Source organism: Ovis aries, chromosome 4 (assembly GCF_016772045.2).
Source record: "Ovis aries strain OAR_USU_Benz2616 breed Rambouillet chromosome 4, ARS-UI_Ramb_v3.0, whole genome shotgun sequence".
Taxonomy (NCBI): Eukaryota; Metazoa; Chordata; class Mammalia; order Artiodactyla; family Bovidae; genus Ovis; species Ovis aries.
In genome coordinates, this window is record NC_056057.1 from 71,182,281 (window position 1) to 71,206,580 (window position 24,300).

The 24,300-nt window shown below is 41.9% G+C and overlaps 1 protein-coding gene across 10 annotated transcripts in view; it reads right to left on the reverse strand.

Moving 5' to 3' along the window:
- The window catches only part of SNX10 (sorting nexin 10), a 66,399-nt gene that overhangs the window by 14,303 nt on the left and 27,796 nt on the right, over window positions 1–24,300 (reverse strand). For 4 of the 10 annotated variants that reach the window (XM_027968663.2, XM_042248648.1, XM_004007945.5 and 1 more), the window contains 2 exons: window positions 16,049–16,095; window positions 138–224 (listed from right to left, as the gene is read on the reverse strand). In XM_027968663.2, coding sequence (XP_027824464.1) covers window positions 138–224; window positions 16,049–16,072 — 111 coding nt within the window. In that variant the 5' untranslated portion in view covers window positions 16,073–16,095. Of the gene's footprint in view, window positions 1–137; window positions 225–16,048; window positions 16,096–17,400; window positions 17,566–18,728; window positions 18,838–24,300 lie in introns of all 10 variants that reach the window. The other 6 variants (XM_042248651.1, XM_060415038.1, XM_042248654.1 and 3 more) reach the window with 6 other exon arrangements.

Genomic DNA, 24,300 nt, shown 5'->3' on the forward strand with positions numbered 1-24,300 from the left:
CATTAGTTGCAATCATTCAAATTCAGTTCTTTGAATTAGAAACATTTTTATAAATTTCACTTATATCGTAGTACCCATCAAATGAATGCTACCTAAAAATTACTATGATTTCTATGTACTATTGATGGCATACTTACATGAATACATATCTCATAGTCGATATAAGAGTGCCAGAAGTCCTCCTTCTGAATCCTAGGATCTCGAACCCAGACACTTACAAATTCCTGTAAGGGCATCACAAAGAAATATGTTTCCAAACTGCAAGTAGGGCTCCGAAGGGCTGAGAGAAATGACTGTACTAGAACAAAACTGAAAGGCGCTTTAACTTATGTGGTTGTAATCCTTTAAAAAAACAAGAAGTTAATGAATCAAGCACCACAGGAAGTCCAAAAAACACTATTGCCACAAATGGAATTTTTACAATAATGCAAAACTGAGCTGGGCTCGATTTGGTTTTACAGGTTATATGAAGACAATAAGAACAGAGTATTCTGAAACTGATTTTCAATTTTTAATCATGAAAAATAGGTTCACATTTTTATCAAGTTTTAAAAAAGGTCATTTCATTTCTCTGCATTAAAACTACAGGCCCTGCCTGATAAGTTACTTGCTGCTGCTACTGCTAAGTCGCTTCAGTCGTGTCCGACTCTGTGTAACCCCAGAGACGGCAGCCCACCAGGCTCCCCCGTCCCTGGGATTCTCCAGGCAAGAACACTGGAGCGGGTTGCCATGTCCTTCTCCAGATAAGTTACTTGCTAGAACACTAACAAGAAAGAGTGACAAAGGTCGTGTGAAAAGCAAGCAAGGAGGGCTGAAAATCACTTTTGCGCACCCCATGCCTGAGAATAAGCAATACTAACTTAGTAATATGAACAGAAAGATGGGTACTTTTAACATATGTTTCTATTCTTAAAATACACTTTCCCATGTGGTAAACTACTTCTTCATAACAACCTCATGTTATAGGTAAAAGTTAGAGAAGTTAAAAAAATACAGAGTAGATCATTTTATTCCTTTTTAAAGATAATAAGAACAGGAAACACGGGGTAAATTTTAAAATACTTTTTGAAAAAGTGCTCTTCACTACATCAGCTTAATTTTAAAATATGAAAACATGTACAACAAAAAATTGTTATGTTTGGCATGATAATCTTTGAAAGTATCATTAATTCATTTGGTGATTATAAATTTGCTAACTGAATTTCATTTTACATATTTTTAACCTTTTGTTTTGAAGAAGAAAAAAGACTTCAGGACTGAAATTGTAGGCATTTCTACTGCTTTGCTTTAGCACATCTGAGAAGCAGGCTGTCAATCCTCCAGAGCAGCAGCAGAAGAAATATTATGGAGTTTTCTGGACAAAGAACCTCCATTCTGTTATGCAGATAATAAAATGAGAGTGTGCAAGACAGAAAATTAACAGAAAGGGAGAAAGACAGTCCACATTCCCTTAAACAGCTTTTGCTACCTGTAAGTCTCACCTTCTAAAGTAATACTTTGTTCTTGCATTGGAGATTTCTACCCAACTGCTTGTTCTCAATACGCATACAGAGGTGACGACTTAATGCTCCAAAAAGACTTATTTTGAAATCTTTTCATTATGTATTTTTAAAGTCATTTAGAAGACAGACAATAAAAACAAGGCAACAATACAGCAATGTTCTAAACATTTTGGCCATTATTTCTTAAACACACATTCTTAATTATAAGAAGGATTATAAAAACAATTGTTGATAAGAGCCCCTCTTACATAAAGTGTAGCTGGTTCAGTGTAAAGCAGATTCCGCCCAGGGGCAGAAATGAAACAGAACCCAGGCACCCTGCCCTCAGGACACATTTCACCGCCATCTGCTACCAGAGTGTGTACGTAACTCATTTTCCCGCAGTGCTTTTCACACACCCATAGTTCTTAGAAGGAATGAATCAATCATCAGTGAATCAATAAACAGAGGGACAAATAGGTTAAGGATAGGAGAGAAGATCAGAGTCCAGGGTAGACCACATCTAACCCTCTAAAGTGTCCCCATACACTCAGGGCAAGACAGAATGTTGACAAGGGCTACCAAGGTTATCCTGCCCCCATTCAGCCGGACTAAGGGAGAAGTCTCCTAGTCAACCAGTCACATGTAGGCCACACTCCCTCACAGGGTGCTGGCAGCTCCACTTTTCCACTGGAGAAGCAGAAGTTCTTGAAAATCCCACAGGGAAAATTAAATATTTCCAACAGTTCAGTGTTCCACATTAACAGCAGAAGACACACACCCGTTACTGAAATAGTGAGCCTTTCCCCAGGTTAAACAAAAACGAAAAGACAAACAAATGCATTTGCCAATTTTATACAAACCTGTCATTTAAAAAAGGGTTTCTGAACTAAAATTATAGAATCCACAGTTACTACAGCATCACAGACTCCTTGACCACTCAACATATTATTAATTGAAGATGGTAGTAATGACAAATATTTCTCAAAAAAATCAGAACTTTTCCCCCCTGTTTGTCTGCTATTGCCCAACTACTAACATCTAAACTTTGAGTAATATGTCCCTTTTCATGGAAAGAACACTGAAATTATGGTCACAAGACCAGGGGTGAATTCTTGTTCACTTACTTCCTAAATTATGTGCTTATTCACTGAGCCTCTGTTTCTACATCAGGAAAATAGGAATGATGGCTATCCAACCTATCTCAGCTGTTCATTAAGAGGATCAAATTATAAAATACCTGTGAAAGCAGCAGGAAAATTTTATTGTGCTACATGAAGTCAAATATTATATAGACAGGAAAGTGCTTATAAACCCAAAGCATGAAGGTCTTCCCATAGACCTTGGTAATAAGCAATTCAGAAACGCTAACACAATTATCTTTTTCAAGTACAAATTTATTAATTTAAGAACCTAGTAGCAAATACTTTAATACTGTAATTTTTCAGTAAAAGGCAGAGACCTGAAGATTTCACAGGACTTGCTCGGAGCAGGCCCCTCATAATATTTGTAGAAGGAATGAATATCATAATGACAAATTACAGTAAGGAACCTAGTTCCCTCATCTTAATGGGTTAGAATTCTCAGATTCTACCTTTATTAATACTCATTACATCTAATCTTTCTGTAGGGAAGGATATGTTGAAAACAGATTCTAAAACTAAGCTGGGAAAAAAAAAAAATCTCCTAAGAACACAGCAATGCAGGCTCCGATGAGAGCGTATTTTGAGTTGGAGGCACACTCAAAATGCACACTCAAAATTAACTATGGTGCTAAGTCTCCAAATACTTTCTCAGTCCTGAAAATCTTTAACTTGGTTGAAGTGCTAAATGGTAAGCTTCCTTCCTTCTCATTCCCTTCCACATCTCTGTGGCCCTGAGAGCCATCCCAAGCTGCTGTTCTTCACATCCTGTTACCATTCCAGGGTGACCTCATCCAAACATATGGTTTCAAGCACACAGCACGAACTGATGATTCTCTCTCCATCTCGGTCCAGGCATCTCCCCACATATCCAGCCTCCTGCCCAGAAGGTTCACTTGAAAATCCCATTAGTGCACAGAGTCCACACCCTTCCCACATCCTCCTCCTCATCTCATCCCCAGCAACCCAAGCCAAAAATCCAGAGTCCCCAGACTTCTGTCTTTGACTCGCTGACCAAGTCCTGCAGTTTCACACTCCTCTGATACACACACCACTCTATTCCCTCTGTGAGTGCTCTGACCCAAGGACGGATAGCATGCCCAATGTTAATGCAAGTGCTACTAATTGATCTCTGGGCCTGTATCCAATTCATCCCCCATACTAAAACAAGAACAGTTCCAAAGCACACATCTGATGATGTCATTTTCCTGCTGAAAATCCTACAAACCTGTCCCATGACCTTCAAGATCAAGTTCAAACTCTGTAGCTAGCACAATACAGCCTTTCATGATTTTCACGCTACTTATCTCCAAAGACGAAGCTTGGGTCACCATACATGATAGGTCATTTCACCCCTGCACGCCTCTGAACACGCTGTTCTCTCTGCCTGCACTGCAGTCCTCATCTCGCTTTCTGCTTTTTCCTTTATTGTCATCATCTGGTTCTTTCATTTTTTGCTAACTCAAATCCGTTTTCAAAATGTAACTCAGTCTCTGGAAATCCTTCTGAAATTCCTCTGGAAATCCTCAGATTCCTCCAGTCTGATTAATTTGACTCTTCTCCAAGCCCCTGCCGCCTCCAGGCAGACCTTGGGCATCCTCTCTTTTCACCGTGCCTTGTTGCACTGTACTTACCTGCAGGCCCCCTTCACTAGATGCTAAGCTCCTTTAGGGTAGCTTAGGCTTTGCAGTATAACTTAAGTGCCTGGCACATCCAAAGCAGTCCATTAATACCACTTAATGAATAAATGAATGCCTGTAGGAATAAATGAATTGTCTTCAAGGGGAAAAATAAAGATGAGATCAAACTTCAACTGAAATAAAAACCTCATCCACTTGGGCTCTTGGACTCCATGAATTAATGATAAGTTATTTAGCAGCTGGTCTAAAGTTTATCTTAATTTAACAAACTCCTTCCTCTAAGGGCGTGCCAATTAACAGCACATGGCTACAAGAGCAATGTTTAAGATCTATGAGAATCAACTGTTTTTCGAGCACCCTAAAGAACTCCAGAAGCACCTATTTACATAGAAATAATTGAAAATCATCCTGAGAGCTCCAATAACCGGAGTCCCCTAAGACTTCTACCAGATGACAATTTGTTTGCCTAGTTGGAGTTAAAATGTGTACTTGAAAGTAATAAAAGTACATTTATTTTAAAATATTCCATAATTCAGATGGGCCTCCCCTCCCCCACACCACAATTAGTAGGAATTAGTGAAGTTTCACGATACTTCCAGCTATGAACAGCACACCCAGGAAGCCAATGTTCACCTATAATCCCTTAATTAGACGCATCCCTCATGATCCTGCCCACCATCCTTCAAGGGAATGTTGACAGCCTGTCAGCCACAAAGGACAGCTCCAAGTTCCATACCTAGAATCATATGGATTTCCTATGAAAATTGCTTCTGCAGCAGCAGTTAGTCAATTTAATAACCTTATTAAACACTTTAATGACTTCTTGAGCCTAATGATTATTTCTAGTATGAAGGAAGAAGTCAGGCAGAGTAGAATTAAAAATTTAAGCTAACTGATCCCTACTGTTCTCCATGTGAAACAGGCTTCTGAAGAAAGACTGCTGCACTGTTTGAAAACCTAATTCCTATGTTGTCTTATAATAATCACGCCTTGGTTTCAGTGTACCCCCTTCCCTCTCCCAGCCCCATTCCACGTTCAACGTTTATCCATGTATCCATCTACCTTGTCTTTTTTCCCTTAGTCCTTATATGAGATGAAATCAACAGTAAAAATCATCATACTGAACAAAGCATGCATATGGGTCATGCACTGCGGTGTTTTACACGTTTTCCTTTAATCTTTACAACAATCCTAAGAGGTCAGTAATATTATTACCCTATTTTACAGACTTTAAAAAAAATTGGCTTCTAAAGCTTGAACAACTGGCTCAAAGTCAAATGGCCATTAGGCTCAGCTAGCTTTCAAACTCTGGTCTGCCTTGCTCCAAAGCCTGGGCCTTACACACATTCTATCTGGTGGTTCTTAAGCAATAAATAATAAATCTCCAATTTCACTGTATTTTCAATTTCACATAAGCGCATTATTCTGGAGTGGAAAAAATTATTTTCTTTGCTCTTAGCTACAGCATCAGTTCAACCAGCATGCTCTTCTGAAATTCTGTCCCACTAGCCTCTCAAAGGCCTTATATTTTATTTTCATATTTGTAGCACCAAGCACAGTACTGGCATCCATTAGTAAGTACTCATGAAATGCTTGAGAATTAATTAACCAAGTGATTTCCTAGAAGATTCAAAAAGAAAGGATGTATAGGTTCTGTATGCTGAAAATTATAAGATGCTGTTGAAAAAAATCAAAGAAGTATATACTTCTTTGTATATATTTATGGATTGGATGGTTGGCTGGCAACACTGACTCAATGGACATGAGTTTGAGCAAGCTCTGAGAACTGGTGATGGACAAGGAAGCCTGGCGTGCTGCAGTCCAAGGGGTCACAGTCAGACATGACTGAGCGACTGAACTGAATTGAACTGATGCTGAAGCTAAAACTCCAATACTTTGGCCATCTGATGCGAAGAGCTGACTCACTGGAAAAGACCCTGATGCTGGGAAAGATTGAGGGCAAGAGGAGAAGGGGGCAACAGAGAATGAGATGGTTGGATGGCATCACTGACTTAATGGACATGAGCCTGAGCAAACTCAGGGAGAGAGTGATGGGCAGAGAAGCCTGGCATTGCCGCAGTTCATGGGGTCACAAAGGGTGGGACATGAGTTAGTGACTGAATGAACAATAAAACTTTTAGAAAAGAAATATAGGAGAAAACTTTTGCAACCTACAGTTAGACAAAAAGCTCTTAGATTTGACAGCAAGAGTATAATTCATACAAGGTAAGAGAGCTAAGGACTTCCCTGGTGGCCCAGTGGTTAAGACTCAGCACTCCCAATGAAGGGGGCACAGGTTTGATCCCTGGTCAAGGAACTAAGATCTTGCATGCCACACACTCCAGCCAAAAAATAAAATACTATAAATAAATCATTTAAAATGTTAAAAAAAAAAAAAAAAGGAAAGAGAGCTAAATTCTACCTCACCAAAATTAAAAGCCTTTGCTCTGTACCTCCTGCAAAGAGGCTGCAAAGACAAATTGCAGACTGGAAGAACATATCTGCAAATCACTCAATCCTCAAAGGACTTATAGTTAGAATATACAAAGAATTCTCAAAACCCAACATTTAAAAAAAAAACACACACACACACAAAGAATTCAACTAGAAAATGGGCAAAACACATGAAGAGACATTTCACTAAGGAAGACACACAGACAATGAAGAAGCCCAAGAAAAGACGTGCAACATCATTAGCCATTGTGCGTGTTTGTTAGTCGCTCAGTCATGTCCAACCCTTTGCAACCCCATGCACTGCAGCCCGCCAGGCTCCTCTGTCCAAGGAATGCTCCTGGCAAGAATACTGGAGTGGGCTGCCATGCCCTTCTCCAGGGGATCTTCCCAACCCAGGGATCGAACCCAGGTCTCCCGCATTGCAGGCAGAGTCTTTACCATTTGAGCTACCCAGGGAGCCATTCAGTTCAGTTCAGTTCAGTTCAGTCACTCAGTCGTGTCTGACTCTTTGCAACCCCATGAATCGCAGCACACCAGGCCTCCTTGTCCATCACCATCTCCCAAAGTTCACTCAGACTCACGTCCATCGAGTCACTGATGCCATCCAGCCATCTCATCCTCTGTCATCCCCTTCTCCTCCTGCCCCCAATCCCTCCCAGCATCACAGTCTTTTCCAATGAGTCAACTCTTCACATGAGGTGGCCAAAGTACTGGAGTTTCAGCTTTAGCATCATTCCTTCCAAAGAACACCCAGGGCTGATCTCCTTCAGAATGGACTGGTTGGATCTCCTTGCAATCCAAGGGACTCTCAAGAGTCTTCTCCAAACACCACAGTTCAAAAGCATCAGTTCTTCAGCGCTCAGTGTTCTTCACAAGAAGCCATTAGGGAAATGCAAATTAATACCACAATGATATGCCACTACATACCTATCACAGTTTCTAATGGTATTATCACTATTTTTTTATTTTAGCCATCTTGACAGATATACTTTTTAAATCTTCACTGTAGTCTAGCTTTAATCTTTATAGTATAGTAAACATAACTGTGTTAACTGAAAAAACATTTATTCGGATTACAAAAAGATGAATACAGACAAAAGATAATGCCCAAAGCAGAAGGTGTTAGGCTCATGAGTTTCAGTTTTTTAGAGCCTTGATGAGAATTTTATATCACAAAAATGAAAACTTGTTTCATTTTATACTCCCTTTCTCAGAACATTTTTTTCCTATTCCAAAGTATATACCATTTTATATGTTCATGTATTTGAACTGGAAGACTCATTCATTCAATTAAAATCTGTTGAGCCCTGGCTCAGTGCCAACAGAGAAAGAATTTAACCCAACACCTTATTCACCAGGGTTCTAACCAGGACTCCCACATAATAATCTCAAAATGAAAATTTAGCCCATTTCACACAAACTACATTCTTTTACAAATAACATGCTTGAAAGGCAGAAGAAATGTACCAAGTAACCTTCCTTTATTTCTTGATAACAATTATAATAAATAACCTAAAAGACATACTACAAGGGATGTTACTTGTCACTTTATAGCTTGAAGTAGGTTTAAATGCCATCCTCTGGCAGTTTTGAATGATGACTTTTAAGAAAGCTTTTATTACTTCAGGATAAATAACTGTGGGTGAGCTTTGCCTTTTACATGAATTATAATAATTTGTGATGTTACAAGCTTCTCTACACAAGCAGCATCCAGAATTAAGTACAGTTACCTTTCTGCATCTCATAATAAATTAGGAAAAGTGAATCGAAAAAGACTCACCTTTTACAAGAAATAATTGCCAACCTGTGTTAAACTACACCACAAGAACACGAAAGATCAGCAAAATCCAAAATATGAAAATGTCTACAGGTCAAAAGGTGCAGTTTCTTCAACAAATAAATTGCACAAGGGGGAAAAAGGGCAGAATAAGAGGTTTTAAGCAATATATTAACCAAATGCCATGTGTATTCCTTATTCGCATCAGGATTAGAATAACCAAATATACAAAGTTTTTTTCAACATCATCAGGGAGACTTGCACACTAATATTTGATGGTATAAAGGAATTAATGTTAGTTATTTAAGCTGTGATAATATGGTGTGTTTCTAAGAAGGGTCATTTGTTAGAAATGCATACCAAAATATTTACAGATTAAATTACACTGTGCCTAAAATTCATTTCAGATCATTCACCGGGTGGTAGCAGAAGGAAATGGGTGGGGGTGGGGCTTGGTCATGGATTAATAATGTGTTAATTGTTGAACCCTTAGGCATATAAGGGTTCATTATATTGTTCTACTTTGTATATGTTTAAATTTTATAATGAAAAGTTAAAGCCAGTAAAAGAAGAGAAGCAAGAGAGGAAGAGAAAAAGGGATGGAACTCATCTCAAGAGGACAGCTTTACCAAGAGACACATATGGCAACCGAAAGTGAGAGGAAGTCAGAAATGTGAATCTAAGAGCTAACCTGAGTTCAGCCTGTACTAACACCACTAACATAATGACGTCCTAACACTTACCTACCTCTGGAAAAGAAGAGTTTCTCACTATCATAAAAATAAAATATTATGTAACTAGAGAGAGACACAATTGCAAATTCAGATGATAACACCATGAAAATGAAGTCCCCCTCCAACTGCACTCCTAGTTTCTTGTCCACCTATCTAGGACTTTTATATATTTTTAATATTATATATATATACATATAACTGGCATATATATGGATATAGCATGTATACATGTGCCACATATATATAATATTATATACATAAGTAGCATATCAGTTCAGTTCAGTTCAGTCGCTCAGTCGTGTCCAACTCTTTGCGACCCCATGAACCACAGCACGCCAGGCCTCCCTGTCCATCGCCATCTCCCGGAGTTCACTCAGACTCATGTCCATCGAGTCTGTGATGCCATCCAGCCATCTCATCCTCTGTCATCCCCTTCTCCTCCTGTCCCCAATCCCTCCCAGCATCAGAGTCTTTTCTAATGAGTCACCTCTTCACATGAGGTGGCCAAAGTACTGTAGTTTCAGCTTTAGCATCATTCCTTCCTAAGAACACCCAGGGCTGATCTCCTTTAGAATGGACTGGTTGGATCTCCTTGCAGTCCAAGGGACTCACAAGAGTCTTCTCCAGCACTACAGTTCAAAAGCATCAATTCTTCGGTGCTCAGCTTTCTTCACAGTCCAACTCTCACATCCATACATGACCACTGGAAAAACCATAGCCTTGACTAGACGGACCTTTTTTGGCAAAGTAATGTTTTGAATATGCTTTTGAATACGCTGTCTAGATTGGTCATAACTTTCCTTCCAAGGAGTAAGCGTCTTTTAGTTTCATGGCTGCAATCAAGTGATTCTGGAGCCCAAAAAATAAAGTCTGATACTGTTTCCACTGTTTCCCCATCTATTTCCTATGAAGTGATGGGACTTGATGCCATGATCTTAGTTTTCTGAATGTTGAGCTTTAAGCCAACTTTTTCACTCTCCTCTTTCACTTTCATCAAGAGGCTTTTTAGTTCCTCTATATATGTGTCTATATATGGATGTGCTCACTTGTGTCCAACTCTTTGCAACCCCATGGACTGTAGACCTCCAGGCTGCTGTGTCTATAGAATTTTCCAGGCAAGAATACTTGAGTGGGTTGCCATTTCCTTCTCCAAGGGATCTTCCCAACCCAGGATTGAACCTGAGTCTCTTACATCTCCTACACTGGCAGGCAGGTTTTTTACTACCAGAGCCACCTGGGAAGCCACCTGTACATATATATATATAATTTTTAATGCAAATGGGAGCACACTGTAAATACTGCTTCATACCTTGGTTTATTCATTGCAAAATCTTTTAGAAATGTTTATGTGTGAGCCCATAAAACTCAATGCTATTTGTTTTAAAACAAATTGTTTACTTTAGTACAGTTTTAAACATACAGGAAAACTGTTCAAAGATAACAGAGAATTCTCATATATCCTATATGGGATATATGGAAACTATATACACAGTTTCCCTGATTATTACACCATATCATATATGTAGGGAGGAAAGGAGGAAGGAAAAACAAATTGATTTCTGGCGATTGGGAAAGGGTCATGTCTTGTCTTATCGTTGCCCTTTAAATGTCCCCAGCATCACAGGACACCAGGTAGAGGCCTTGCTTATGGATATTCTTCAGTATTATTCATGGGTTCCAGATTAGTCAGTTTCCAGTCAGAAATCAACATTTAAAAATGCTTTCCTAGAGCAAGCCCAAAACGTTACCATCAATCAGCCTAAGTGTATCTTGGACATCTAAGTGTCAAGCTCAGAGCCAACACATCCAAAATAGCAGCACCTCCCTTCTAACTCTCCCTGTAGGGGCCTGAGTGGCTGGGTCCTAAGGGGCCTGGAACTTTCCCAGACACTTTGGTTCTGCTCTGCTCAGGGTACCTGCTGCCACAGAGCTAATGGATTTATTGTCACTCAAGTGTCAATAAATGGTGAAGTGAAGTGGAAAGTGTTAGTCGCTCAGCTGTGTCCAACTCTTTGTGATGGCATGCACTGTAGCCCCAGGCTCCTCTGGGCATGGAATTCTCCAAGCAAGAATACTGGAGTGGGTAGCCATTCCCTTCTCCAGGGGGTCTTCTCAACTAGGGAACGAACCTGCACTGCAGGCAGATTCTTTTCCATCTGAGCCACCAGCGAAGCCCTAATAAATGGTAACTGACATTATATCCAATATAAAGTACGTGCATTTTGAAGGAATAAAAACTCTTATCCAAAAGGCATGAATCTCTAGAAGTTTAACTCAGCCATCACGACTCAGGAGAGCTGGGGAGACACACACACACAAAACAGGTCTCAGCACACCCTTCCTGTCACATCACATACACAAGACTGTCTCACTTAAACCAAGAAAGCCCTGGGCAGAGGAACAAACCCAGTTCCTTGGAGGGGCTAGAATGTCACACTCCATGAGACTGTAAACTGCTTATTTACATATCACATAAGATGAGCTCCACGTAGCTGGAGCCAAAGGGCCTTAGTAATATAGAAAACTCAAACTGTTCATTCTGGACATTAAAATATACAGAGAACAAAAATGCCTGACTCCACAAAAGACACCGTCTGAAATGTGTTTTCTGTCACAGCCACCTGCCTTTTCATAAGGGTTCTGGGTTCTGTCTCATTAAACAGAAGAGTTGATTCAGTTGGGTCCATCTAATTATTCTTATTAAAATATGTAACCATAATATTTTAATTGTAAATTAAAGCTGCATGCATGAATGAATCTGAATTCATTTTAATTTTACAATGGCCCAGTGCCAAGGCCTTTTTATGGGGAAGATCCATCAGCACGGATACTGCTCTCGTGGGAATTCAAACCAATGTGCAAATGGAACATGTTTAACTAACAAGGGAGCCTCTCCCTCCCTGCTCTCCTCTCTCTAGATTTATTGCAGTAATAAAGCTATTTTAACGAGAGAGTGCAATTGACTCCCCACCACCCTCAATCTTTAAAAGAAAAATTTACCAAACTTCTAGGCTGGCACTACCAGTTAGGTAGAACCAAGATGTCAGTCCGGGGCCATCTGCATCTTAAACTTTCTCTTTTTTTGCCACACTGCATGGCTTGTGGGATCTTACTTCCTCAACCAGGGATCGAATCTAGGCCCTAGCAGTGAAAGCATGGAGTTCAAACCACTGGACTGCCAGGGAGTTCCCCGGTGTGCATCTTGAACAAGGATGGGAACTAGGTCTCGATTCATGTGCCAACCTCATGATTAATTAGCAACGTTTCCTGTGGGCACTGAGTGCAAAGTGCTTATACACACACTGCCCCCTGGGTCCGGATTCTAGAATAATTAGGGATACTGCATTCAGCCCTCACATACCCAGTTGTGGGGGAATCGAATTCTTTTCCACTAAACAGCCACCAGCCACTAGAATATTTAAAGTCTCCACCAAAACCTCCTCCACTGCTAACTGGCACTGACTCCAGCGTGCTGCTGGGTAGGTGCTGATAGAAAAATACCTTGATAACTGAGGCTTGAGGAAAGCCTCTTCTTGACTTATAAGCTGAGGCCTGAAAAATAAGGAGGAGTCAGTCCGCCAAGGTGGTGTGAAAGCAGTGGGAAAAACATCTATGAAAGCGCAGGAACCCAGGGCTAGCAGAGCAATAAAGTCCCTGAAATAAGGAGTGAGATGGGTGCTGGGTGGAGGAAGGGTGGGAGACAAGCCTGGGGAAAGAAGCAGGGTAAGATCATCTGGAGCCTTAGAAACCACATTGAGGAATTTGCACTTTGTTCTAAGAGCAACGTGTTAGAAGCCAGGAAGTTACTCTGACCACATGCAGGAAATGAACTGATATGTGACGAACATGAATGTGCTATGGCACATTGAGAATCTCGCTTTGCTGTGCTGGTTTCTTGCTAACAGAGGCCAAAGTAAATTTCTAGACATTATACCTCTTTCTCCTTATGGGTATTTTCCTTTTCAGTTGAAGGACTTTCCAGTTTAAAATTCTTTAACGTTATGCAGCTGCATTAACACTCTGTGTGTGCAATGCGCTCAGTCATGTCTAACCCTTTGGAACACCATGGACTGTAGCTCACCAGGCGTCTCTGGCCATGGGATTCTCCAGGCAAGAAAACTGGAGTGGGTTGCATTTCCTTCTCCAGGGAATCTTCCTGACCCAGGGATTGAACCCAGGTCTCCTGCATTACAAGTGGTCTCTTTAGTGACTGAGCCACCAGAGAAACATTAATGTTATAATAACATTAAGGTTATGATGTTATATAACCTTAATGTTATAATATTACATAATTATTTATAATAAAGGACTTTCACAAGGTCAATAAAATGTTTTCTTTCTGTAGTCGGTTAAAATTTGTGTCTAGTTTTTATGAATTGAAATGAACTAAAAATTAACATCAAGCAATTAAACCAGCCAAGTCAAAAAGAAAAAGAAACGCTTCTTCTAACCGGAAAAAAAGTCTCTGTTGCTTTCATGGGGAGCTTTCCCCACCAAGAGAACAATTTTTAAAATGTGCCTTTGGAATAATGCTGGCTGTCAGCACAGCCCTGCTCCCTTGGCATAGCCTGCCCAGGGCTCAGGCCGATACACGTGTGTAGTGAAGCATTCAGCTTACCTGAAGGGAGGTCTGGCCTCTGCCTCTGACTACTGGGAGGTGATCTCTAGGGCCCAGAATGTCCTGACTGACAAGAGTTTGTTTGCCTGGGCTGTGACCACAGGACAGTCTAACAATGTGAATAGGTTGGAGGCTTAAGGTCACGCTGCATGAGCCATGACCTCTGGAGGAACTGGAGACTAAAGGCCTGATCCCAGGAGGAGTGGACACTAAAGACTGACCATGCAGGCAGGATGGTGTTGTTGTTGTTCAGTCGCTAAGTCGTGTCTGACTCTGGGACCCCATGGACTGTAGCACGCCAGGCCTTCCTGTCCTCCACTATCTCCCGGAGTTTGTGCAAGTTCTTGTCCATTAAGTCAGTGATACTATCTAGCCATCTCATCCTCTGCCGCCCTCTTCTTCTCCTGCCTTCAATCTTTCCCAGCATCAGGGTCTTTTCCAATGAGCTGACTCTTCAAATCGGGTGGTCAAAGTATTGGAGCTTCAGCATCAGTCCTTCCAAGGAATATTCAGGGTTGATCTCCTTTAGGATTGAGATCAATATCTGAATATCCTGGTTTGATCTCCTTGCAGTCCAAGGGACTCTCGACACTCGAGTCTTCTCCAGCAGGCAGGATGAGCCTCAGAGAAATCTCTGACACCAAAGGCTCTGGGGAGCTTCTCTTAGGCATTATCATACAGAGGAGAACTACTATCACACCCAGTAGCTCTGCATTTGGACCCTTCCAGGCTGACAGCTGATCCTAACTGGTATCCTTGCTCTGTAATAAACCATAACCGTGAATGTAACTGCTTTCAGTGAGTTCTGTGAGTCTTTCTTGTGAATAATCAAAACTGAAGCTGGTCTGGGGAACCCCTGAACTTGAAATCACTACTGGAAGTGACGGCAGTATGAGGACTTGCAGTTTGGCCAGCTTCACAGAGAAGGTGTTTCCTGAAGCAAGCAGCTTGGTCCCAGTACTGTTTAATACAAGGACAAGGAAAAAGCATCCCTGATCATGGTACTGTGTGGAGCTCACTCTGTGAGGATGTTAGGGAGACTGACTGGAAAGGGATACAAGGTAACTTCTGGGGTTCTGGAAGCATCCATACCTTGATCTGAGTGGTGGTTACACAGTTGTACACATAAGTGAAAACCTACTGAGCTGCATACATAAGATATGGGCATTGTATGCATTTACTGCAGTTTACATGTGTTATACCAATTTTTAAAAACTAAAAAACAAAAACACTGCCTTTGAAAATGGGGTGGGGGGCAGCCTGGACTACAAGTGTGGAAGTGGGCTGGACTGCTGAAGAGACTCTGAACTCAAACACGGGGCTGAAAGAAAGAATGAGAGATCTAGCAAAGAAGTGTTCTGGAAGAATTCTCTGAAATGGATTGTTCAGGGTTTTACATTTGGGGAAAGCAAACTAAGGACCACGCAGCCGTGTCTGACTGTGTCTGCGACTATGTGTGTATACACGGAACTGTTGCGTGTACACATGTGACTGAGCCTGAAAGGTCCAACGAAACTACTGAGTTTCATTCAGCTCACCTAGTAACGACATGTGTACTACCACAATCACCAGGGCAGACAAACAGGTTCTTCCGAGGGAGACCGCTCAACCCAGGGCTGGTGTGCTGGTCATCCTACCCATCTTCCAGCCAGACAGCAACTCAGCAAGCTGGAGTCGGAAGCCTGGGAGGCCAGGCTGGGATGGGGAAGGGACAGCCTTCCCCAAATTATGTGAAACCAACCCCAGAGATCTAAGAGGCAACAAGCAGGACAAAACTGAAACTAGTGGCAGACAGTTACCCTGGGTGGTTACCAAAGGTGGGGGAATTCAGAATTAAGCAACGGAGCAGAAAACCCGAGACAGCAGGCCAAAGGGAGACTGTTCAAAGCAAAGCGGGGAGCAGAGCCTGGGAGAATTCTGAGTCATGGAAAAAGATACTTTCAGAAGCAGTGGATGGGAGTGAGCAGAGAGAAAGCGCAGCCACTGGAACCAAAGAATAAGGGCCAAGATGGCTGCAGCGATGCTGGGGAGAGAGGGTGTGGGAGCAGGAAGACAAATGCTTTGTTATTTCATTAGCCCCCTTCTATGATGCCCTATGGTATCTTGGCTTTCCTCTACAGATTTATGGTTAGAGAACGAAGATCCAACCTTGAGTGAGTCAAAGCACATGAAGTCTTTATTTTCTGATTTCTTAAGACATACCTCTTTCTGCTGTTCTGGAAACATCTTCAACACAGAACACGATCAATCTGAAAAATAAGATACAACACTTAGTGATTTGGAACCTCCACACAGGAGTAGATAGGCCCCTCAGGGCCTCCCGCCCAAACTCTCACTGAGAACCTGCCCTCTGGGTCTCTGAAAAGTGTACCTGTGCTCCTCCCAGACCCTAGACCCTGCAGACTACACAAGAATGAAGATCGGTCCACCTGGGGATTGGGCGTTTGGGACATGGCAAGACCAAGGCAGCTAGATGATGACAGGCCTTCGAACTGAAGATGAGGCAGAGTCAGGCCAGAGTCAAAATCTTGGGAAAATCAGACGGGGCTGGAGATGTCAGTGAGCAGAGGGGCCATGAGGCACAGCAGGGCATGCTGGTTAGCACTGAGATGGAGAGAATGAAAAAGATACCCAGAGATCCACCACTGAGAAAGGCCCTGACGGTTTCACTATCAACCCTGTATCACTATCAACAGCCCATTCCTTTGACATTTAAACTACTCCGAGTTCAGATAAGAGATGGTGTGGCCTCAAGAAGGACAAAGGTTGGAACCTTGACTCTGACCCACAGTCAATGCAGGCAGCCTATCGGCTGATTCCAGACCCTGCATGTCCCTAGGATTGTCTATTGTTCCTTAAACCCTCATTTATTACAACAGCTCATCGGAGTTAACACCTACTCCTTGCCCCTTCCCGCACCCTCCCCCCAAAAAATTAAATCCCCCGACTATAGACATGCACACGCACCTTACAATGGAAAGGTGGCTACGACTGCAAAGTCAAAATCTGCCTTTATTCTGATAAAGTACATCTGACCTCATTTTTCCAGATGATTATCATCCACAAGTATTTCCTGAATCTCTAAAAACATCCCTGGAACCCTAGGGAATACGAGGAAGCAGGAACACCAGCTCTGGCCTCCAGTCCCACGTGGTGTTGGGGAGGAGAGAACCCACAGCAGACAGAGGAAAGAGCTCCTGCAGGAGGAGAGCAAGCCTAAACAGGGAGGTGGGGGGATGTCACCTGGGAAAGCTTTACTGAGAAAGTACTTAAGCTGAGGCCTAAACAGTGGTGTGATGTAGCCCAGAAGGTAACAGGAAAAAGGCATTTTAAGCAGAGGGACTGGGATGAGCAAAGGGGCAGAGGCTGGAAGGAGGAGCAGCTCAAAGAGTTTTGGTTATTGAAGGAATCTCTGCATCCCCTGAGAAGTAGGCCATGGGTTGCATCCATCTGGGGATTTGGCTGAAACAATGATTTGGCGGGTTCTTGACCCCTTCCAGATCCTCCTGCCAAGTCCCACTCCTCTTCCACGATGCTGCCCAGAAATCACCTACCAGCTCTTGCCCCAGCTCTTGGCCCCCATTACACAGTGAATTACGCGACTCCCTGCTGGCATTAACCTCACTGGCATCACAACCTTTGTATATTCTGTCTCCCCAGTTGGCTGAATTTCTCCAACAAAGCATTCTGTGTTTTCTTGTGTAAACTTCACAACCATCCTGTGAAAGAGATTTAAATGTCCTTACTTTACAGGGCTTCCCTGGTGGCTCAGAAGGTAAAGAATCTGCCTGCAATGAAGGAGACCTGGGTTGGGAAGACTCCCCTGGAGAGGGAAATCGCAATCCACTTCAGAATTCTTGCCTGGAGAATTCCATGGACAGAGGAGTCTGGTGGGCTACAGTCCATGGGGTCACATAGAGCTGGACATGGGTGAGCGACTAAGCACACACTTCACAGGTAAGGAAATAGAAGGAGGGTTAAGTTGCCCCAGGTCACAAAGGAAGGGAGAGATGGCAAGTCCACTTCCCAACCCTTGTCTTCTCATTGCCCAAGGCTGCCTTCATAACTGTGTGATGTAGACAAATGGTTCAAAGTTTGGGTCTTAATTTAATTCTCTCCAAAGGGTTTGAGTTTTCCAACCTCTCCCAGCCAAGGCAGAGGTACTCTGCAATTCCCATGGGGCATTGGCTACCCTGAGAAGCTAAAGACCAAGTCAAACTGTAAAAATAGGAAGCTAAGAAGTTTAAACCTGTCCCAAAACATCACAGAGAACACATGGTCAAGCTTTAATATTTTGAACCTGGATAGTGGGATAGGGGTGCAGTTAGGGGGCAAAGAGCTTTATTTTCCACTGATACACTTCCATATTGTTTGAATTTTTCCATAATTTTACACTTTATGAAGTAATAGTCATTTAAAAATAGACACCATAATTCTATCAGAAGTGTTAAAAAAAAGAGATGACAGGCCCAACATAGAGTTACTTGTGCTCAAACCAAGACTTAATTCCTAACCCGTCTGCCATTACAAGGCTGCCCAGGTGGTGCTAGTGGTAAAAAACCCACCTGCCAACGCAGGAGACACAGAAGACTTGGGTTTGATCCCTGGGTCGGGAAGATCCCCTGAAGGAGTAAATGGCAACCCACTCCAATATTCTTGCCTAGAGAATTCCATGGACAGAGGAGCCTGGTGGGGTACAGTCCATGGGGTTGAAAAGAGTCTGACACGACTGAAGAGACTCAGCACGCACTGCCGTTACAACCTTTCCCAAGAGTGCAGTCCTAATCAGTGTGGAATTTTCTAGTCAGCACCAATGAGGCCGCTCTTTCAATCCCCCAAAGGAAGATGAGGTAATCCCCATCTGTCCCCCCAGGGAGGTTACCTAAGCCAGAAATGATCCTTTTGTTTGTTTGCGGCTTCTTTGTCTTGCCTCTGAAAACCTCTACCTCTCTGCAAGCCTCTGGAGCTCCTCTCTGCTTGCTGGGTGGAATCTGACAGATTCATGAGTCGTTCAATATGCAAATTAGATCCATAAAATCTATCAATACTTGGTTGCATTTTTGTTATTCTACAGAAGAAATAATGACTCAAACACAAATTATAGAAGTTTTTACTTCATGTTAAATAAATAGCAGATTCAAATGCAGGAAGAGATGCTACCTTTACAACACGTGACACACCGATAAAGTGGGGGGGGGGAAGGAAAATTATATACTTTTAAAAAGACAATAAAGCAATGTATTTGATGACTTTTCTTACTCTCCCTTTGTGGGGGGGAGGGGGACAGCGCAGTTAATTTCACTTTTTGTGTTTGTTTCATTTCCTCCCACAATGTTCAGCAGGCTTTCTATTCAAAAAAAGAAAAAAAAAATCACTGACTTCTTATTTTCATCTATTTAAGGATTTACCATCAGTGGGGTTATTTAAAATTCAAGGTTTAATTCAGTGCCAGTTTTCCCCAGAGCAACTCTTGTTGGCACCTATGTCCTTTGCAGGTCTGCAGTGGGGACTGCAGGTGGGGATAGGGGTGGAGGGCACAGTCCTCCCCTCCTCTGGGGGAAGTTCTTGGCCAGGGTCTTGCTGCAGGGGGTGGCTCTACAGGTACCCTGTTTCCTATCACCTGGGGGGCCCTCCTCAGACACAGAAAACAGCCTCAGGGATGGGCATTGGACTCCAGAGAAGCCCATCCCTAGGGTAGCCAGGTGCCAGAGGCGTGGCCTGGCGTGGAAGGCAGGGAGGGCTGGCACCGGTTTCCTCTCAGCATCTGCAGTAGGAAACACCAAGACTTGGCAGCTCTCTGGGTCCTGAAGCTAGGAAATGATGGTGAGAAAATGGAAAGATAACAGTGCTTTAACTGGAGTTCTGCAGACCAGAGCTTATACTTAAAAAGAAGTCATGATGTAGATAAAAGATCTCTTGAGATAGTAAAGAAACTGGCCACCAGAAAAGCTGGGTTTGCAGAAGCCAACTTCAGCTGCTGATGTGCACACGGCTGCCTGCACCGGCACCATAACTCGCAGGTCTTACTTCCCCAGGGGCTTAAGTGCCCAGGGTCTCCGGTTCCCACGCACAGCATCCTTATGATAAACAACCTCTTGGTCGACCTTGAGGGAGATAGCAATTCATGTAACCAAAAGAGCTCAACAAAAAAGAAAAAAGAGCTGCACCAAAACATGAGAATGGACAGAAGCGGGGCGTCCATGCACTTTTGAGAAGGGCCAGCAAGGTGTGCAGAACCATCCGTAAACCAGACGCATGTTGCTCTTCTTAGAGCTTTATAAAGGCAAAACTCAAATGGAAAAATAAGATGAAATATGAAATTCAGTTAAAGACAAAAATTATCATTTTTTTGTCTGGAAAGACAAAATTACCATTAAATTTTCCCAGCATTTATCACGCAAATACTCACAAATATATTAAAGAGGGTGGCTGTTGTTCAGTCACTAAGTCATGTCCAACTCTTTGCGACCCCATGGACTGCAGCACGCTAGGCTTCCCTGTCCTTCACCGTCTCCCAGAACTTACTCAAACTCAGGCCCATTGAGTTGGTGATGCCATCCAACCATCTCATCCTCTGTCACCCCCTTCTCCTTCTGCCCTCAATCTTTCCCAGCATCAGAGTCTTTCCTAATGAGTCTAAAGAGAATGAGCAGTCTAAAAAAATTACTGGTTCATAATACATAAAATAATGAAATACTAAATTGCTAATCTCTAAGACATCTCTACAATGGGTTCCAATTATGGTCATAACTCCAGTACTCTTGCCTGGAAAATTCCATGGACTGAGGAGCCTGGTAGGCTACAGCCCATGGGATCGCAGAGTCGGACACGACTGAGCGACTTCAGTTTCAGTTTCAGGGCAAACGTAGGGTCTGAAATCCAGAAACAAGAAAAAATATATACATACGTATAATATTTTAGCCTCACAACTATTTTGGAGGCCTTTAGGATAAGTGCTACCTTTGACTTACGGATGCTCCAGACACAAGCATGTGCATGACCTCTCCTTCCCTTCATACACATGCTAAGGAGAGTTACTGAGGGATAGCAAAATACAACCAGGATAAACAGAGTTCAAGGGGGAAAGTCATAAAAAGCAGATGAAGGAGAGAGGAGGTGACCACTAGAGCAGACAAGCAGGCAATACTGGACTTCCTAACATGTGCTGTGACATCCTCTCTCCTCAAAACAACCCAAACTTCCCAGATCAAATCCGAAAATATTTTTCACACTTTCCGAACAGTCTCCTTCCTCTTTAATGCTACTAAGTTTCTCCTAATTAGTGATTCATCTGGTCTACTCATTTTCCCCTTGTAGAAAAAGCTGATAAATCTCAGAAGTTGGGGGAGGGGTATTAGTAATTTAAATATTTAATGTGAGTCCAATTGGATTGCATTTCTATTAACCAAGAGCGATCAATCTTCACCTACTCACTCCCATCCCCCACAGCACAAAACCATGCGCTCTTGGTTATATGGAGTTCTTTCCAGTCTGATGTATCCCTCAGCGCCCTCCCACAGGACCATGAAAGACCTAGGCACACAGCCTCCTGAAGAAGAATAGAAGATGCCCTGCTCTTTTCTCCTGTCAACAATTGGAGAGGCATTCTTTCAACTCTCCACTCACCCTACCCCTTCACTTGATAAGAGGACTTCCCATCAAAATACTACCTGATGGTAGCATCAAAAGAAAAAATATCTGGAGGTCCAGTGGCTAAGACTCTGTACTCCCCAATGTAGGGGACCTGGGATCCTTTGTGCTGCAACTAAGACCTAGCACAGGCAAATAAATAAATATGTTTTTTTTTAAAAAAATAAAATGCCTAGGATTAAATGTATCAAAAGTACAAAACACAGTCTGAAAACTCAACACACTATTCAAAGAAATTAAAGATCTAAACAAATGGAAAAACATCCCATGTTCATGGATTGGAAAACTTCATATTGTTAATATGTCAATTCTCCCCCAAACTATTTGACAAATTCAGCACAATCTATATCAGAATCCCAGATAAATTCTTGCTAAAAACTGACAAAGCAATTCTAAAATTCCTATCTAATTGCAAGGAACCCAGAACAGCCAAAACAACCCTGAAAAAGAAGAAAAAAGTAGGAGGACTCTTATTTCCTGATTTCAAAACTTGTTACAAAGCAATAGTACTCAAGACAGTGTGGAACTGGTACAAGAATAAACAAATAGATCCACAGAATAGAACTGAGAGTCCAGAAATAAACCCTTACCTCTATGATCAACTGATTACATCAAGGGTGCCAAAACCATTCAGTGGGGAAAGAACAGCCTTTTTCATAAGTACTCCTGGGACAAGAGGCTAGCCAAGAACTAAGTTGGACCCCTACATTATGCCATATATAAAAGCTAATTCAAAATGGACCAAAGACCCAAGTGTTAAGAGCAAAAACTATGAACTCTTAGATGAAAACAGGTAAATATATTCATGGCCTCAGATTTAGCAAAGGATTCTTAGATATAATACCAAAAGTATGAGCAACAAAAGAAAAAACAGACTTCATGAAAATTAAAGTTTTGTGCTTCAAAGGATACCGTCAAGAAAGTGAAAGTCAAAGCACAGAATGAAAAATTATCTGCACGTCATTCATCTGATAAAGAACTTGTATTCAGAATATATAAAGAACTCTTACAACTCAGTAATAAAAAGACTTAAGGATCTAAAGTAAAACAGTCATGGTATAAATGAAATTTTCTAATAGAATAGAATTTATATGTTCTCACCAAAAAATTAAAGGTAAATAAGTGAGATGATGGGTGTGTTAATTAACTCAATGGGGGAATCCTTTCACAATGTATACATATACCACTGTATTGTACATTTTAAAAATTTGTCAAATGTACCTCAATAAAGCTGTAAAAAAATACTAAAAAGACTTACTTTAAAAATGGGTAAAGGATCCTGAATAGACATTCCTCCAAGGAAGATACACAAATGGACAATAAACACATGAAAAGATGCTAGATGTCAATAATCACTGGGGAAAGCAAATCAAAACCACAGTGAGATACCACTTCAGTTCCATTAGGCTGGCTAGAATAAAAAAGTCAGACAATAACAAATGTTGGCAAGGATGTGGAGAAATTGGAACTGTCATATATTGCTGGTGGAAATATAAAATGGTACAGCCCCTTAGGAAAACACTCGTATTTTCTCAAACAATTAAACAGAGTTACCATTTGACCCAGCAATTGCATTTTAGGTATATACTTAAGAAAAATGACACAAATGTCCACAGAGAAACTGGTATGTAAATATCAGCATTATTCATTAACAGTGAAAAAGTGTAAACAACCCAAATGTCCAGTAATGGACAAATGGGTAAGCAAAGTGTGGCGTATCTATATAAGTGGTATATCTATATGAGGGAATATTATCTGACAATAAAAAAGAATGAAATACTGACACAGCTACAACAGAGATAAACCTTGGAAACATCATAGGAAGTGAAAAGAAGCCAGTCACAAAAGTCCACGTATTATGCAACTTCCATTCACATGAAAATCCAGAATAGGGAACTTTATAAAGACAGAAAAGAGATTTGGGGTTGCTTAAGGCTTGGGGCGGGGGACAGTGGGTGAAAGAATGGAGATGGGGGTTACAAAGGGTGATAGCTAAAGGACAATGAAATGAAGTAATGAAAATATTCTAAAATTGACTGTGGTGATGGCTGCACCTATCTATGAAGACACTAAAAACCACTGAATTGTATATTTTAATTGGGAAATTGTACAGTATGCAGATACCACGGCAAAGCTATTAAAAAAAAAAAAAAAAGTAGAGTACTATCTAAAACCCTTCATTCATACCCCTAGTGTCAATCATCCTGCAAACCACATCTGCCAAGAGAAAAACCCTGCAGGCACCATCTCTCCCAGCCCTTGTGGCTTCCTCATCCCTACCTGGTTCTGACCCCCTCCCACCTTTGCCATCTCTTCTAACCCTGTCTTCCACCATGCCCTAGGAACCCTCAATCCCAAGCCAGCAAATGTCTCACACCTGCATTATCTCAGCAGCTTTAGCTGAGCTTAGTCCTGGCTTCTCCACTCTCCTCTTCCCTGTAAGCCTCCCAGGCTGAGGCTGCTCATGTCCTCAGCATTCCCATTTCTCAAGATAAGGAGAAACCAAATTCCCCTGGTCATTGTCATCTCCAGACAATAACTGCCAAGAAGCACCCAGAACCTAGGCATGGGATCCAACTCCCTTCTCCTCACCTCCCAGTATCAGTTCCTTCTCCCCAGACTCCTGCTCCTCATCTCTTCATTTTTAGAGGCCTCCTCCGTGTGTTCCCCGCCACTTTTTCCTGATCCCTCCAAGGAGGACCTCATTCACAGCATGACCTAACGGTCCCTGGTCTCACCCTATTAGCCTGTTCCTCTTCATTCCTGTAACCTAATCCTTTGTTTATCAATAATTTATCAATCAT